At 31.8% G+C, this 15,647-nt stretch overlaps 4 protein-coding genes across 4 annotated transcripts; 2 read left to right on the top strand and 2 right to left on the bottom strand.

Moving 5' to 3' along the window:
- Positions 1 to 1,560: 1,560 nt before the first annotated feature.
- On the bottom strand, positions 1,561 to 5,079 carry LOC139092706 (nose resistant to fluoxetine protein 6-like). Its single transcript, XM_070643222.1, has 12 exons — positions 4,930 to 5,079; positions 4,664 to 4,871; positions 4,390 to 4,593; positions 4,240 to 4,313; positions 4,007 to 4,147; positions 3,621 to 3,801; positions 3,330 to 3,546; positions 3,081 to 3,268; positions 2,406 to 2,462; positions 2,264 to 2,342; positions 1,878 to 2,210; positions 1,561 to 1,822 (listed from the first exon to the last, which is right to left on the bottom strand). The coding sequence occupies exons 1-12, from the start codon at positions 5,069 to 5,071 to the stop codon at positions 1,667 to 1,669; spliced, it is 1,980 nt and encodes a 659-aa protein (XP_070499323.1). The 5' UTR covers positions 5,072 to 5,079; the 3' UTR covers positions 1,561 to 1,666.
- A 633-nt stretch (positions 5,080 to 5,712) lies between these two features.
- LOC139092752 (M-phase inducer phosphatase-like) lies at positions 5,713 to 7,777 on the top strand. The gene is made up of 2 exons (XM_070643286.1): positions 5,713 to 5,959; positions 6,021 to 7,777. The coding sequence occupies exons 1-2, from the start codon at positions 5,786 to 5,788 to the stop codon at positions 7,635 to 7,637; spliced, it is 1,791 nt and encodes a 596-aa protein (XP_070499387.1). The 5' UTR covers positions 5,713 to 5,785; the 3' UTR covers positions 7,638 to 7,777.
- A 1,286-nt stretch (positions 7,778 to 9,063) lies between these two features.
- LOC139092792 (speckle-type POZ protein-like) lies at positions 9,064 to 10,185 on the top strand. The gene is made up of 4 exons (XM_070643323.1): positions 9,064 to 9,131; positions 9,185 to 9,443; positions 9,498 to 9,994; positions 10,056 to 10,185. Exons 1-4 carry the CDS (start codon positions 9,064 to 9,066, stop codon positions 10,183 to 10,185), a joined length of 954 nt encoding a protein of 317 aa, XP_070499424.1.
- A 2,416-nt stretch (positions 10,186 to 12,601) lies between these two features.
- On the bottom strand, positions 12,602 to 15,364 carry Galk (N-acetylgalactosamine kinase). The gene is made up of 6 exons (XM_070643264.1): positions 15,044 to 15,364; positions 14,863 to 14,975; positions 14,404 to 14,789; positions 13,869 to 14,335; positions 13,603 to 13,800; positions 12,602 to 13,527 (listed from the first exon to the last, which is right to left on the bottom strand). The coding sequence occupies exons 1-6, from the start codon at positions 15,114 to 15,116 to the stop codon at positions 13,340 to 13,342; spliced, it is 1,425 nt and encodes a 474-aa protein (XP_070499365.1). The 5' UTR covers positions 15,117 to 15,364; the 3' UTR covers positions 12,602 to 13,339.
- Between the last annotated feature and the right edge of the window lie 283 nt (positions 15,365 to 15,647).

Raw genomic sequence — 15,647 nt, 5'->3', positions numbered from 1 at the left:
ATCGGATGAATGTTGACCATAGCTGACCAAATTGTTTTATGCCACATGCCATCCGCAGCATAATCATTTAAATTTTTGAAACCACGAGTGAAACCAGAACTGTAGGACACAGAAAATAGTGTAAAGAAATTTCCACAGCTGTCTCAATTACCCAACATTATTTAAAGCATTGATAGAGTCATCAAACAAAGGCAGACAGTAAAAACTCAATAGTACTCTTCGTACGTAAATTGAAAATGCGGAAAGAAGTTCACATTGAGTTTCTATTTTATGAGCGAAAAAGAAAAATATTTTCATTCAGACAGAGATCTGTGTGTGTTATGGCTGATAAAATAAATAAAAATAAAGCACATACGGTTTTTGTGAATCATGTAGATCTCATATGTCGTGCTCGATATCAGTAACAGAATGAAAATCGATACAATTATTCTGTCAAATAAAAAAATGATTTTTTAAATCCTTCTGAAGCTTATCTGTGGTTGAGAAGAGGATAATATCCTATACATACATAGCAACAATGTCAATAGTTTCAAATGGAATTGGATCATTTGTGCTGCAAAACATTGATTGATCGTAATCGTTTGTGATAACCAAATCAGTAGATGCAAGAACTGTCTCGTTAACAAATTGCCTTATTTTCGTCGTTGAACATGATGCTGGTAAACAAACAGCACCACCTAATCTCAAATTTCTATCACGCAATGCAGATCCGCTGAAATATTTTGAAATATTTATGATTGATAAATGTCATCACATTAATTGAAGGACATTAGATCAGTGTTGATATGGATTGCCTTTGAAAAAGGCATTGCCTTTGCCTTTGCAAAGATTTTGCCTTTTTCAAAGGCAGAAAAAGGCAAAGGCAATTTTTTCTGCCTTTGCAAGGCAAAGTCAAAGGCAAAGGCAAATCTTTGCAAAGGCAGGCAATTTTTTTAAAAATGGATTTTTTTGTGCCTTAACTATTGGAAATTTAAGCTGTCATTATAAACTATAATTTTATGTAATTTTGAAATTTTTTCCATTTTTATATTTGTCAAAAATTCAATTTTTTTTGAAAAATTAAAGGCATTGCCTTTGACTTTGCGAAGATTTTGCTGCCTTTTTTCTGCCTTTGAAAGATTCTTTTTTAAGAAACTTTGCCTTTTCATTGCCTTTGCAAAGTTTGCCTTTTTCAAAGTCAAAGGCAAGATATCAACACTGCATTAGATGACTTACACTTCACGCCAATCAAACTTTTCATCATTTTCATGAATCGATGCATTTGCTGTTGCTCGATAATAAATCATCCAATGCTGTCCTTTGATTACGTCGATATTGAAGTCTTTCGAGTCATGGACAAATCGTATGCATTGATCAAAATGACCTAAATCTACAAAATTTCCGGACGACACGCTTGATTGGAACAATGACAATGAATCCAGCACTAAAATAAATGACGCAAATGTTAGATCAATATTTGGTATGTAAGTTGAATGACTCTTTTATGACGGTAAAAGAAGCATGCTTAAATGGATCCACAAATTATCAAATAACGCAATTACCAACAATGGATATCAGCAAGTTTTTGTCAAATTATTGACGATTTATTGCAAGTTATTGAACCAACATAATGAAATGATAACAATGTCACTGAATTTTATGATAGTAGCTCTATATCTGCATTGTATCACGCTTCATGCTTTATTGATTTTGCCTTGACCTTTCTCTGCTCAATACTTTTGTAAATATAATTTTCCACAATCAGGAATGGCTCTTCAAATGTCAAATAAAGAATTGATGCCAATATTGTTGATACAATGATATCACCAGCATAAATGTGCAACTGAAAAAGAAGCAAAGTAAGTGACACAATTTATCAAAAATCAAATTCCAGTTACCAATGTAGCATCATCAAAGTAGTGAGGTACTCGTCCTCTACCGACATGATAACTAAAGTAGATTCCGTGAACTAAATAAAAGCTCAAAGACATTCGTCCGAATGGTTTCCAAATTGGCAATTCTAAGAACTTTCCAATTATTCCACCATTGCCCATTTCACATGCAAAAATTATCCATGTTATGGCTAAACCCCAACTATTGCGTTGTAATGAGAAAAATAGTGCATGAACAAATTGCGGTGGGCTATTTTCATAATTTTGCAATGGCCATAATCCAATAAGGACTCCAATCAATGTTGCCAATGTGAGGATCCAAAATATAATATTCAAGTGCTAAAAAAACTCAATTTTTAAGTCATTTAGTGGAAAATATCTCTGAAACTTACTTTTGGTACTTCAATCTTTCGTCCGTTTAGCTTAAAGAACGTATAGCCTAGCATAACTCCCATAAGCCATGGCCCACATCTATTATTCATGAAAGAAATCATTAGAATTTGTAGAAGTCTGAATTTGCTGTATATTACGTACCTTATGTGTGTGGGAAAATAAAAATCTACTGCAGATTGCAGACCAACATCGTATGGCCTAAAAATATTCAAAAGGAATTTCTTGAGACAGAGTTGGAATAAAGTCCCTAGCTATCAGAGTTTTTTAAGCAATCTCTAAGCTAATTGTATGAAATCAGCTTGGCTATAAGCTAATTTTTTAACGGTCTGGTTGCTAAAGAAGGTCTTGACGTCACCCTTGACTTGAGGTCTGTTCTTTATGCAAATCTCATAGTAAAGAAGAATGTGGCAACCCAAAACCAAGACCAAGACTACAAATGAATTCTTCGATATCTCAGTCTCAACTAATATCGGGACTGGAAAGTCTTGGTCTCGGTCTCCAGAATCCTTAATACTTGAGTACTGGGAGATGTAGCTCTACATAGGGATTTTTGTTTCGTAAATTCCCAGCAAGAGATAGGGTGAAGATTTGATCCTCAAATTTAAATTCACCCTACTTGAGTATATGACATGGTTTGCTCTAGAATTTACCTAAGAAACTTTTTCTTGACTTTGACACATAATAAAGCTCATTTTAGTAAGAATTGAACATTTACAGTTCACTAATCCCATTTCATCCCTAGCATAAATCTCCCTCAATCAAAATATCCAACCCTGAAACCAAAAAAGTTTATACTTCTCTGTTCATGATACAAACATCAAAAGTCGTGCTGGCTTGTATTCGTGTATCATTGCGGCTGTGAAAATCCACGCAACAATTCCAATTATGTAGCATGGAAAAATCCACATGAATTTCCAACCATATTTGTAAGCTGGATACATTAGCAATGGAGAGATTAAAACAAGCTGAAAATCTGCACTCAAATACCACGATGGCTGGATGCACTAGATATATAAAAAAAAATTGTGTAATGTTATTATGATTTATGAGATTTCATCAACTTACTCCTTCTAAAGGAACGTAATAATTTTGTATATGAAGTAATGCTGCCCAGTAGTACTGCTTACAACTTTCTATCTGCGCCATTCTCGTCGTAAATTGGTAATAAGGTCCATCGCCAAACATTTTGAAAATCGATACCACAATTAATATTAAAAATGCCAGAACGGGCATCACACGCATATAGCGATGCAAATACATTTTAGGAATATTAAATTTGCCTCTAGAGTTGAATAAGCACAAGCATACATCCTTTAAAATATTATTTCAATCATCAAAATGTGTCCCACAACTTACTTTTCAATTGAATTAAAAATAGACCGAGCCAGTAAACATCCACCGAGTACGAAAAATGTATCAACGGCAATCGGATGAATGTTGACTATAGCTGACCAAATTGTTTTGTGCCATATGCCATCCACAGTAAAATCATTTGTATTTATATTCGGAAAGCCACGAGTCCAACCATATCTGTGACCTGTAAAATGTGGTACTTTTTATTCAAAATGCTTAATTCATTTTATAGGTAGATGAAACACCAGGACATGCATATATTTGAACAAATGTGTACAATCATGTCCATATGATTACTATGGATATGATTGTTGGTCTCGAAGTGTGCTTTAAATTTATTTGTATGCCTTCATATGATAAATGCTCATCATTTCATCTAATACACTCACCTAACATAATTTGGAACATAGAGAGAGTTCGCAAGGCAGGGAGGCAGTGGATAATACTCTTCGAATGTCCACGTCTCGTGTCAAACAATTTTTTGCCATTTTTGTAGATTGAAAAGGCGGAAAGAAGTTCACATGGAGTTTCTATTTTATGAGCGAAAAAGAAAAATGTTTTCATTCAGACCGAGATCTGTGTGTGTTATGGCTGATAAAATAAATAAAAATAAAGCACATACGGTTTTTGTGAATCATGTAGATCTCATATGTCGTGCTCGATATCAGTAACAGAATGAAAATCGATACAATTATTCTGTCAAATAAAAAAATGATTTTTTAAATCCTGAAGCTTATCTGTGGTTGAGAAGAGGATAATATCCTTTACATACATAGCAACAATGTCAATAGTTTCGAATGGAATTGGATCATTTGTGCTGCAAAACATTGATTGATCGTAATCGTTTGTGATAACCAAATCAGCAGATGCAAGAACTGTCTCGTTAACAAATTGCCTTATTTTAGTCGTTGAACATGATGCTGGTAAACAAACAGCACCTCCCAATCTCAAATTTCTATCACGCAATGCAGATCCACTTAAATATTTTGCAATATTAATGATTGATTAATGTCATCACAATAATTGAAGGACATTAGATGACTTACACTTCACGCCAATCAAATATTCCATAATTTTCATGAATCGATGCATTTGCTGTTGCTCGATAATAAATCATACAATGCTGTCCTTTGATTACGTCGATATTTGAGTCTTTCGAGTCATGGACAAATCGTATGCATTGATCAAAATGACCTAAATCTACAAAATTTCCGGACGACACGCCTGATTGGAACTTTGACCATGAATCCAGCACTAAAACATATGACGTTAATATTAGATCAATATTAGGTATGTTTGACGTATGACTCACAATCGATTGACCACCTTTCGCGTTTTGATAATGCCTGACTGAAATATCCTAGTTGTGCATCACATTTTGAATCATTTATATTGGCATCAATTAAATTAATGGAACTAAATAAAACAGTCAATAACAGAAGTGTAAATCTCATGTTTCAACTCATTGAGGAACAAAATTAAACTAAAGTAAATTGTCAGATAACATTTTTGAGTGCTCACGTTTTGCTACTATTGAGAGCAATAAATGGTCTTATCACTTGTCGTAATTACAAGATTGATTATCAAATGTTGGCTTTCTGACTGATATTTTCGGTATCCACACGACAAAATAGTTATGTCTGGGTAATGGCGTTATCAGCTTTTGCATTGTATTGATAAATTTTTCTGGTCAAAATCATTAACGGTCAAACATATTTTAAAAATAATCTCCGAAATTTCATCGAAATTTCACCGAAAAATTTTAAATACTAAATCCAATGAAAAATGCTGTTTACAGTCGAAAACTACCTGCTCAATTGCAATTGGAATATAATACATAATATTATGACTCTATTCGGCTGCTTTGGTACCTGAAATAATTGTTAATTAGCAATATAAATGTTTAGTAGGAAAACTCATTGTTTACAAAGGTTTTGTCAAAATATTGAATAAGTTTAAAAAATTTCCCACCGTTACCTGAATTTTCATTGAGATTTTCCCTCCTACTTTATTTAACTTTTTAACGTATAAAAGGGTTTCAAAATCATCTCAATAGCAATCGACCTTTTCAATATTTACATGCCGTATTTCTCAGTAAAGAAAATTGTTCTTGATTTTTGAATAATTAGTTTATAAGTCAATTTAAACACTTACTTCAGTCAGAAGTGATGACTACGCAGTGTGACAAAGTAGATAAGCGAGAATTTCAAGAAATAATGACAGAAAATAACGAAATTGCAGCAAACATGAATTTTCATGTAGAAAAAAATCAAGAACAAAAAAGCGCACTAATTATGAAAATTAGTAATGAAATCAGTGATTCAAACAACTATTCGATAGAGGTATGTCTAGCTTGAGTAGCTTGAATGAACCATTTCTAATGATTTTCTTTTAAACTTCCAGTCTCCAATGTCCAATTTAGCATTTCGATTAGGAATCTCAAAAATAGCTACACCAAAACTTCACAAATCACCTGAAATGTGCGAAACTAACATCAATGAAGACAAAACGGCATTAAATAATAATGACAAGATAATTGACAACAAAGATTTAATTTCCCAAATTGTTACATCAGTTGAAAATTCACCAATCACAAGAAATCCAAGTCGACGACCTCTTATATCACCACAAAATATTAATTTCGATTTGCAATCTGATTTACATAATGATGAGGATGACGACATGTCATTTTATCCATTAAATCGTCCGTTCTATGGTGTTAAATTGAATGGTGAAAATATATCATCGGATGAGCAAAGTAAAATAAGAGACCAAATTACGGCACCTCTATTGACATTGGTTGAACCAAACAGCCCAAAAAAATCATCACCATCAGAAAGTGCCGATCGAACACCATCAAAATATACAATAACGTCTACTGGGAGCAGTCGTTTAGGTAATGGATTTAAACTTTATGACAGCATTTCATCAGGATCAAATGAATCTAACGAAATGGAAGATGAATATTTAGAATTAATGGAAATGGAAAATTTAGATGAGGAAACACAAATGCCAAGTGATATGTGTTCTTTGTTGTGTAAGGATGTGAAAAACTTGAAATCGCCCGGAAGCAAAAAGACAAATTCAACGCAAAAGTGCACTGACATGGATAAATCAACAGAAAATGACATGTTTAAAATGATTCGTACTTCATCGTTATTTCCAGCACCTGATCGTCAATGTTTGGCAACAATAAATGAGAATGTGTCATCATTTGGAAGTAATCGTGGCACACCAGTTTCATTTAAACGTCCAGAACCACCAACAGTAAATCCAACACAAAGTAAACGACATAAAGGCGAACAGGACGAGGATTTAATATCATCAATAGTGCCACTACAAGTAAAGCGTCCGACCTTAAGGAAAACAGTCTCAATGAATGATGCAGCCTCAATTATGGACGCATTATCGCGTTCTTCAGATGATAAAGATTTAATTGGAGATTTTAGCAAGAAATTCTGTCTGCCATTCATCGACGGTCGTCATAAAGATCTCAGATCAATTTCTGCTGATACAATGCGAAGCTTATTGTTGGGCGGATTTGATGATTGTGTTTCATCCTATAAGATTATCGATTGCCGTTATCCATATGAATATGAAGGAGGTCATATAAAAGGTGCAATTAACTTATACACCCAAGATCAGATTATTGAAGAATTAGTCAATAAAAAGTCGCAGGAAGTTACAAATATCGACGGCGAGAATCGTAACATTCTCATTTTTCACTGTGAATTTTCATCTGAACGTGGTCCAAAATTGTCGCGTTTTTTGAGAAATCACGATCGTATGTCCAGTCCATATCCAACACTTCAATATCCAGAAATTTATTTATTACACGGCGGCTACAAAGAATTCTTTCAATCTAATAGCGACTTATGTGAACCACACTTATATCGTCCAATGTTGGATACAAGTTATAGCAATGAATATAAGCATTTCCGTGCTAAATCGAAAAGTTGGACTGGCGATGGACGTTCATCAAATCGTTTATCTAAGTCACGATCGCGCTTAGTATTATAAATCAGCTACAGTTTTCTTTATGAAAGATTTTATTTCTATATTTAAAAAAAGAGATTCATATTGACAATAACTTCTATCTGCATATACATATATTTATATTTATAGAAATAATTGAAAGTTGCCGAAGAACATTTATTAGTCATAAGATGGATAATTACTCAACGAAGAAGAATTTAATTAATTTTATTTTTGATAGATTTGATCATATTTTTATATATATATTTCGAAATTGTTCCTTAATAAGTCAATAAGCCTATTATATTTCGTATTGCATATTTTGATAAAGCATATAGGTTCAGATATTGAACAGTATAAAATTGAAGATATATAGAAAAGAAATGTAATAATCAACTGTGAAAATTTAATATTTTTTAGGTGAGTTGCTTGTTATGGCAATTAATGAGATGGTTCAGGGATTGATATGGATGAATGAGAATTCAAATGATTAAGAAATGAAATTTATTTAATTTTCTAACGGTCTATTTTCAAAATAACGCGTCGCTTTATTAAATGTGAGCGTTTAAAACCGTTAAAATTTTGAATTCATAAAAAGCTGCTAAATTCGTTAAATTTTGAATTTCAAATAACCGTTAAACAAATGTACTTTTCAACATTTCTATCCATCCTCAATTCCTGAATTAATTAATTTTTATTTAAAATTAACAAAAACTATTGAAAAATAAATTCTAAATTTCTTCACAGATTGGCTTAGAACTCATATTTGTTAGGAAATAAAGCAAAACTACAAGACATAAATGTCACTCTGAAGCCACAGGTCTTTTTATATCCATTGTTAAATTTCCTCATTCAGATATACAAAAGGGGTTGAAAAAATACATGATTGTCTTAAACAAGCCTCCCATCCCATCCAATTCATTGATGATTGAATACGGTTCACGTACTTTTGAGATATACATGACAAAAATAATCTTTTTTTATGTCTATACATCCTATACGAAATCAATAAAATAAGTACATTACAATGTAAAGATAACTACAGGCAATAAATTCAAATAAAATGTCAATTGGATAGATGCTTTGAGCTATAAATATTTATATAATTTGATACCTTACCTTTCTTTCATCTTTCAGTCCATGTCGGTAGTATAAAAGGGATATATACTTTATGATGGTTTGGACGTGAAAATGAAGGCTTTAAATGCACATAATTGTAATGTACAGGGAAGTTAAATATCCTGTTTTCAGTATGAAACGCATTTAAATTTAACGGTTTTTGAAAATTCAAATTTTGAAACTTTACAAATGCAAATCCAAATAAAAACATTTGTAGGGATTTAAAAGATTGTAAAAATTTAATTTTTTAGTCTTTTTGTGAAAGATTCTGCTTTCCTGGTGAATAATGACTAAAAAATGTCAAGAATATACGTGGAGGATCCAAAATTTCACACAGAATGTCAATAAATACATGGATGGAAGGAAGAATTTGCGTACGCCTGATTTTAGCGTTTCTTTAGGAAGGATTCAAACAGAATGGTAAACAAAAGTAATTAAAATGACTATTTAATGCTAATTAAAGCAATTTACAGGAGTATTTTTCTAAGTTTTAATAATTCTAATGGAATCGATCTTTATTGCAATAAGAACAATCCAGGTATTGATGAGATCAATGTAAAACTTTGTGTGGAAATTCCAATATCCGATGGTTTGACTATAAAACGTTCTGAGGAAAAAACCTATACAGCACTAAAAGATGGATTCCGATGGAATCAATTGCTATCGCGTAGATTGATTGCCGAAGCTGAATTTCAATCTTTAGAGAATGATACATTAATCATACACTTTAAGGTGATATCCAGCAAATTTTAAATTACAGATCTAGTAATGAACGATTTCTTTCAGATGGAACTGTCTCAGGGAAAGAAGAAAGAAGCAAAAAGTCATACTTTAGCTATACCATGTAATAGTGCTGCTTTAATGAATGTGATCAAAGACTGTTACGATTCTAAGGCATTTTCTGATGTTATCTTCATCTGTTCTGATGGTGAAAAGATTCCAGCACATCGCTTAATCTGTTCTGCATATTCACCAGTCATGAACGTCATGTTCACTGGAATGCGAGAGGCAAAGGATTTAGTTGTTGAAGTTCCAGATATTGATGGAAAAGCAATGATTGAAATTCTGCGATACATTTACACGAAATCTGTTTGTTCCATTGATGTTTTGGCAGCAAAAGTGTTGTATGGTGCTCAAAAATACGGACTAGATGAGCTGAAGAGCATTTGTTTGGCAAGAATGAATGAAAATTTGTCAATCGAAAATGCTTTGGAATATTTTTTCGTGGCTGATCGTTACAATCACACTGATTTACTAAGAAATTCAATTGAATTCATTAAATCGTGAGTATTTGAAGGTAGATGTCTAATTTGATAAGATGATCATGTGACTTAATAATTGCAGGAATTACAAAATCTTACGTGAAACGGCTAAGGATTGGAACAATTTGAATTCAAAGCAATGGGCAATGTTGCTGGATCATTTCAATGAACAGTCTGCTAAATATGTTTATGTTTTTGACTCATCAATGTGAAGCTTGTCTACGTTAATTAATAATATATGTTTATACGAATGATATAATAAAGACACCCAGTCTCAAAACGCCTGTGCAAGCCTCAATTACCTTCAAAAATGTGCTAAGAAGTATTAAAGTTTCATGGTTGAAAACCGTAGATGAATGTGGAGAAGGTAAGTGACTTGTTTGCTATTAATTAAAGCTACTCATACAGAAAAAGGATGCCAGGATAATGCGGTAAACGTAAAGTTCCTCACAAGAAGTTTTTTCTCTCTCTCAGCATTGAAATACAATTTAATAATGCAAAGTTTTTCGTCTCCGGCACATCCCCATTTTGCATGCTTTTTCAGGATGAATGTCATTAAATTACTTTTTAATTCATATAAAAATTGAAAAGTTTTTCATAAGAGAAAATTTCACAAAGGATGAATGATGCTTAATTTACTGTAAAATGTGCTGGTGAATTTTAAAATTGGTTCCATTAAAATATATTTTATTTCCTTTAGTAATGTTTTTGGGGACATTTTTCACTCAATTTATTTAAAAACCTAAAATTATTAATGGATGGACATGTTGTGAATATTACGAATCATTAATAAATGTTTAATTTTTTAATTTACATGATGGCAATTAATTAAGAGCAATTTTTGGATAAATCCTGTTGCTAATAATGTATAATTTCGGTCAATGTTAGTGAAATCAAAAGCCGTTAAATTTTATTTCAAATCTGGTATTTTGAATTTTTTGACAAATAAAATAACGGTCATTTTCAAAAAAAAATCACAAAAAACGTTCAGTAGTTCAAACTTAATTTCAGTTCAGTTCATTTAAATCTAAAAAAACCGTTAAATACTTTTTGGGAATTCTTTTCAAATGTCGTTCTCAAAGCCATTGAACTGCTTGTTCCTTACTTTATTTTGATGAAAATCAATAGTGATTTATTCATAGAGCTAACAACCTAAATAAATTATGAATTACACTAATAATTACTTTTTCAGTCAGGAAATAAATATGTACTGCTGTTCAGGCTAAATGACAAATTTACTAGAAATTAATTTTGATTGCTATGTTAAAAATTAATTATAAAAGGATATTAAGAATTCAGTTCCAATTTATCAATTTTTTAATGAAAAAAAAAATCAGATTTTATATTTGTCATAATAACGATTTACAACTGAGCAGCACATTCACACTGATTTGAATGGGAACGTAAATCGGATATAATAAAAAAAAAATTCAATGAGTTATTTTTATGTCAAGAATATTTATTCAGCATTAATGCACATTTATCAACTACTGCATTTGTATATGGCTTAGAAGGAATTTAGAGCGCAAATAAAGCACTTATAAAAGCTTTTCCACAGGCATTAACAATATTTTCCATTTAATAGGAGATAAAAGGAATTATTATTATATTAAGCCTTTTGTAAGCTTTTATGTCAAGTACAAATTGAATTTCTTGAGATTTTAATGCAACATGTCTTAAACTTTTACATAATCCGATGGATTTATTATTAATCCTATGGATTTACTTTTAAATCGTCGCCTTAAAGTTCAATTCACTTCAGTTCATCAGATTCAAAATACAAATGACCGTTAAAATTCAAACTTCAAAAATTCGTTAAATTTCCAAATTTACCTTCTATGCGCTTTTCACTGAACTTCTTCAAACAACTTCCCATCAACAATACTTGACCAATACCCAATAATTAGATATCAAACTTCCGTTACACTTGGTTCGTGAATATTAGCAATAATTGATCAACTAATGTTCATCATAATATTAAAGACATTTTATACGTAATTTACTCGCCCCTTATTCAAAATTCATAAGTCGTTCCGATAACTTGTGATAATTTATTGCATAAGTCCCACCATAAACATGATTATAAAAGAGGCTTATAAAGGAATAAATTATGTTTTATTGTATTTAACATATTAATAAAATTTTGTGGTCACATTTGTCATGTTTCGAATAAATTAGAAGCTAAGGACGGGCAATTTATAGATAAGATGGCTGTGGTTATGTAGAGTTGTGGATTCTCAAAGGAGTCGTTCATTGTTGGCTTCATTTATGGTTAATGGAGGTTTAGAATTTTATGAAATAGGAATTATAATTTTTAACGGTTTTTTAGAATTTGAATTTTAATCAATAACTGGAATCTTGAGTCATTTTTAACGGTTTTTTAGAATTTGAATTTTTTTGAAAATAACGTTATTTTTAGATTAAAACTGAACTAAAATGAAGATTTGATTACTGAACGATGATAAAGAAAAATTCAAATTTTTGACAGACGGCATACAAACAATGGATTAAATAACCCATGCATTCCTATATGAAGATGGACTAAAATTCCAATAAATTTTAATATTCAACAATACAAGACATTCTTCTGTTTGGTTCCGAAGTTGAATTTTTATTATTTTATTATTTATTTTGCACATACATAACATGCACATCAGGTAAATGTTAAAGAAGAAAGAAAAAGGTACAAAGCATGCATCTTAATAAATATTTGTATATCATAGAATCCTTTTTATTCCATCGTAATTTTTAAAAACTTTAAGTTTAGATAAGAAGACAAGTCTCAATAAATTTTGATAATTTTGGTCTTTAAAACCTTATAAAGTAGTAAGAATGTACTATAAGTAAGAAAATCTACCTACATGAAAAATGGCTAAAAATTTTCGTCAAGATATAAAAAATTAATTTATGTAGAAAAAGTCTTATCGAAAAAGGAATTAAAATCGTTTAGGAATAAGTGACATGCTAGCGATCATGTCTCGGTTATGTGGAACGTGAATATTCATAGCTACATCAATGACTTTTCTTGTGCGGAATTAATTACTCAATTCTATTGGTAAACTGGCAATTTCGGATCATTAAACTGATCTAGTTAAGCAGAGTGTCCAGGATGTGATTTATTTGTACGATAAATTGACTGTTCTTTGTGGACCTTAAATGCTTGTTGAATTTGAAATCTTTGGTCCTGCTGCTATGGCTTTGATGCTCTCGAATTGAGCTACTTATTCAACAACAAGCTACACATATGCTGGACACTCTGTGCTACATCAAAAAAATTTCACTTTGTTTTTAAAAACGTATCTTATCATTTAATGACGTCTAGATTAAAAACCTTAATGTATAAGACGAGTCGACGAACTTTTAAGTTTAAGAAAATTCAGCGATAAAAATTTCAGCTCCATTTTGTGGTTCCGTAGCGAAAACGACTTCATTGAGATCTAAATTTTTACTATGTGGTATTTTATCATAATAAGATTCACTTAATGTTGCAATATATTTATCACATGTTGATATAGAGTCTGTTAGTCCAACAATACATCCGCCCCATCCAGCGCCTGTAAATGCACAGTAAATAAACAAATATTTATTATTGGATTACATAAAGGCTGAATTTATTTGCCAATAATTACCTGTCAAACGTGCTCCAACGCCAAATGACTTGGAAATATTGACGAGTTCATCAAGATTTGGATGGCTACATTCATAAAGCGTTTTTAAGCTATTATGTGACTTAGTTAGTAATTCCGATAATTGTTCTATTGCGTCTTCTTCATCATCCTCATCAGTTTGATTAGCAATTTTACAGAAGTGATCAACACGAATGCACTCTTATTAGAATTAGTGATAAGAGGATTAAAATAGAACGACGATTCTTAAAGTGATTAGATAAATTTACCTTGAATAACGTGAAGAGCTCGCTGACGAAGTTTAAATTCCTTTGAATCTTTCGTGTTTGCTGTGAGCATTTTCTCATTAAATTCATGCTCTTTGAGATGGAAAATTTCCATTAATTCTGCCTTTGTGTAAACATCCTTCGTTAAATGCTTCTTTACAAGAAGCTCAAATTCCTCATACTCAACATCGAGTATTTCTGACTGTAATTGAATCATTTTATCAACATCTTGCCATGGACGATCTGTCAGTTTTGCCAATAATTTTGTGGCAATTTTGCACTCGACAACGCGTTGATTAAAGTCGCATGTTGCTGCCTTATTTGCTTCCGATAGCGAATTTGCAATAACAAAAACTGAATCTTCTGGTAATTTTACGGGCGTTGCTCTAACTGGATTAAATTCAATGTATTGAGCACATCCTTTTTTAGCGAGAAATGCTATGGCTTGGTCCATACCACCACCTTGAGTGCTAAAATATTGTCAAAAATGTGATTATGGAAGATTTATGCAAATTAGAGAAATTAGAGAAAGGCATACCCAATATATCTTTCACAAGATGCTGAAATCGTAGCAAGTAACTGTTTATTCAATGGGACATTATTGACAAAAGCCGTGGTCAAAGTAGCTGAGCATACGAGAGCAGAAGAACTGCTCAAACCGGAGGCAGGTGGAATATTTCCACTAACAGCAACTGAAAATCCTTTCCTTGGTGCCTCTCCTATTTTCTGAAGATATTCAATAATTCCATGTATTCCGCACAGGAAGTAGTTGTGCCATGCTGGATATGTACCTTTTGCTGGCACATCAATTTTGATATGATTAATACTGCATTTAAAACCCTTATATTTAGACTGAATGTTTTTTAATTGAATGATGTCGTCATCATTTTGACAAACAGCACAGAGAATGTTTTGAGAAATTGCCTACGATGTATATATTTTTTCATTATCACCGATAACAAAAACAATAAAGTACGTGTTAAATTAATTTACATACCATTGGTAAGACCGGAAATCCCATATAATCGACATGTTCACCGATTAGATTAACTCGTCCTGGAACTCTAACGAAGAATTCAGGCCGCTTACAAAATTCTCGCATAAAGAAGTCTATTGGGAAAATAGGATAAAAAAATCAATAATTTATAAGTGCAAAAGATCCAATTAGCAAAAATTACCTCGTAATTCGACAAAACGATCATCGCCAGCGTCGCAATTGCTGTTAATATCTACAAATTTATCATCATCCATGTTTCACAATGATCCAGTAAACTGTTTCTGTTATCACTGTCTATAAAATTGTGTCGCAATATAAAAAATTCCAAAATAAAGTCTTCCGATGCTTTTCTCCACTTCTTTTCGACGCGAATGCTTAATACCGACTGAACGACATTAATTATATGACTACATTACTTTCCGTTTTGAATGTGCTAAATAAGACTACATATAAATTATCGTTTCTATCAATGATTTTGTGCTTCTTTCGATTGTTATTAATATTTTATATGTTAATGCTAAGGAAATGTAAACAATAATCCCTTAGTTCCCATAAATGACGTAAAGGCTTTATTTATTGCTATAGTTTCTACTTTATTTATGACTTGACATTAGCATAATCATTATTGGATCGACATATTTTATCTAGTTGGCTCTGAAATGATAAAAATTTTGTTAATTAAAGCTGTTGAAGACATAAAATGCATAACGGCTGAAAAAAATTTAAACATTTCCCACACCTTGCTGTCCAATTGGCAGTTCCTCAGTCCAATAAGACTCTTTCAT

The sequence above is a fragment of the Chironomus tepperi genome, unplaced genomic scaffold, assembly GCF_022539635.2.
Source record: "Chironomus tepperi strain 1889 unplaced genomic scaffold, CSIRO-AGI_Ctep_v1 contig_309, whole genome shotgun sequence".
Classification (NCBI taxonomy): Eukaryota; Metazoa; Arthropoda; class Insecta; order Diptera; family Chironomidae; genus Chironomus; species Chironomus tepperi.
Note: the sequence above shows the minus strand (reverse complement) of the source record. Positions and strands in the feature narration are given on the sequence as shown.

Coding starts and splice junctions, on each gene's coding strand:
- LOC139092706 (XM_070643222.1), bottom strand. CDS start 5,071: ATGAGATTTACACTTCTGTTATTGACTGTTTTATTTAGTTCCATTAAT. Junction 4,314..4,389: donor ACTATTGACATTGTTGCTAT/GTATGTAAAGGA, acceptor TTTATTTGACAG/AATAATTGTATCGATTTTCA. Junction 2,463..3,080: donor AAGCCAGCACGACTTTTGAT/GTTTGTATCATG, acceptor GAATATTTTTAG/GCCATACGATGTTGGTCTGC.
- LOC139092752 (XM_070643286.1), top strand. CDS start 5,786: ATGACTACGCAGTGTGACAAAGTAGATAAGCGAGAATTTCAAGAAATA. Junction 5,960..6,020: donor CAAACAACTATTCGATAGAG/GTATGTCTAGCT, acceptor TTAAACTTCCAG/TCTCCAATGTCCAATTTAGC.
- LOC139092792 (XM_070643323.1), top strand. CDS start 9,064: ATGGATGGAAGGAAGAATTTGCGTACGCCTGATTTTAGCGTTTCTTTA. Junction 9,132..9,184: donor GGAAGGATTCAAACAGAATG/GTAAACAAAAGT, acceptor AGCAATTTACAG/GAGTATTTTTCTAAGTTTTA. Junction 9,995..10,055: donor TCAATTGAATTCATTAAATC/GTGAGTATTTGA, acceptor TAATAATTGCAG/GAATTACAAAATCTTACGTG.
- Galk (XM_070643264.1), bottom strand. CDS start 15,116: ATGGATGATGATAAATTTGTAGATATTAACAGCAATTGCGACGCTGGC. Junction 14,336..14,403: donor TCTTGTGAAAGATATATTGG/GTATGCCTTTCT, acceptor ACAATATTTTAG/CACTCAAGGTGGTGGTATGG. Junction 13,528..13,602: donor CGTTGGAGCACGTTTGACAG/GTAATTATTGGC, acceptor GTGCATTTACAG/GCGCTGGATGGGGCGGATGT.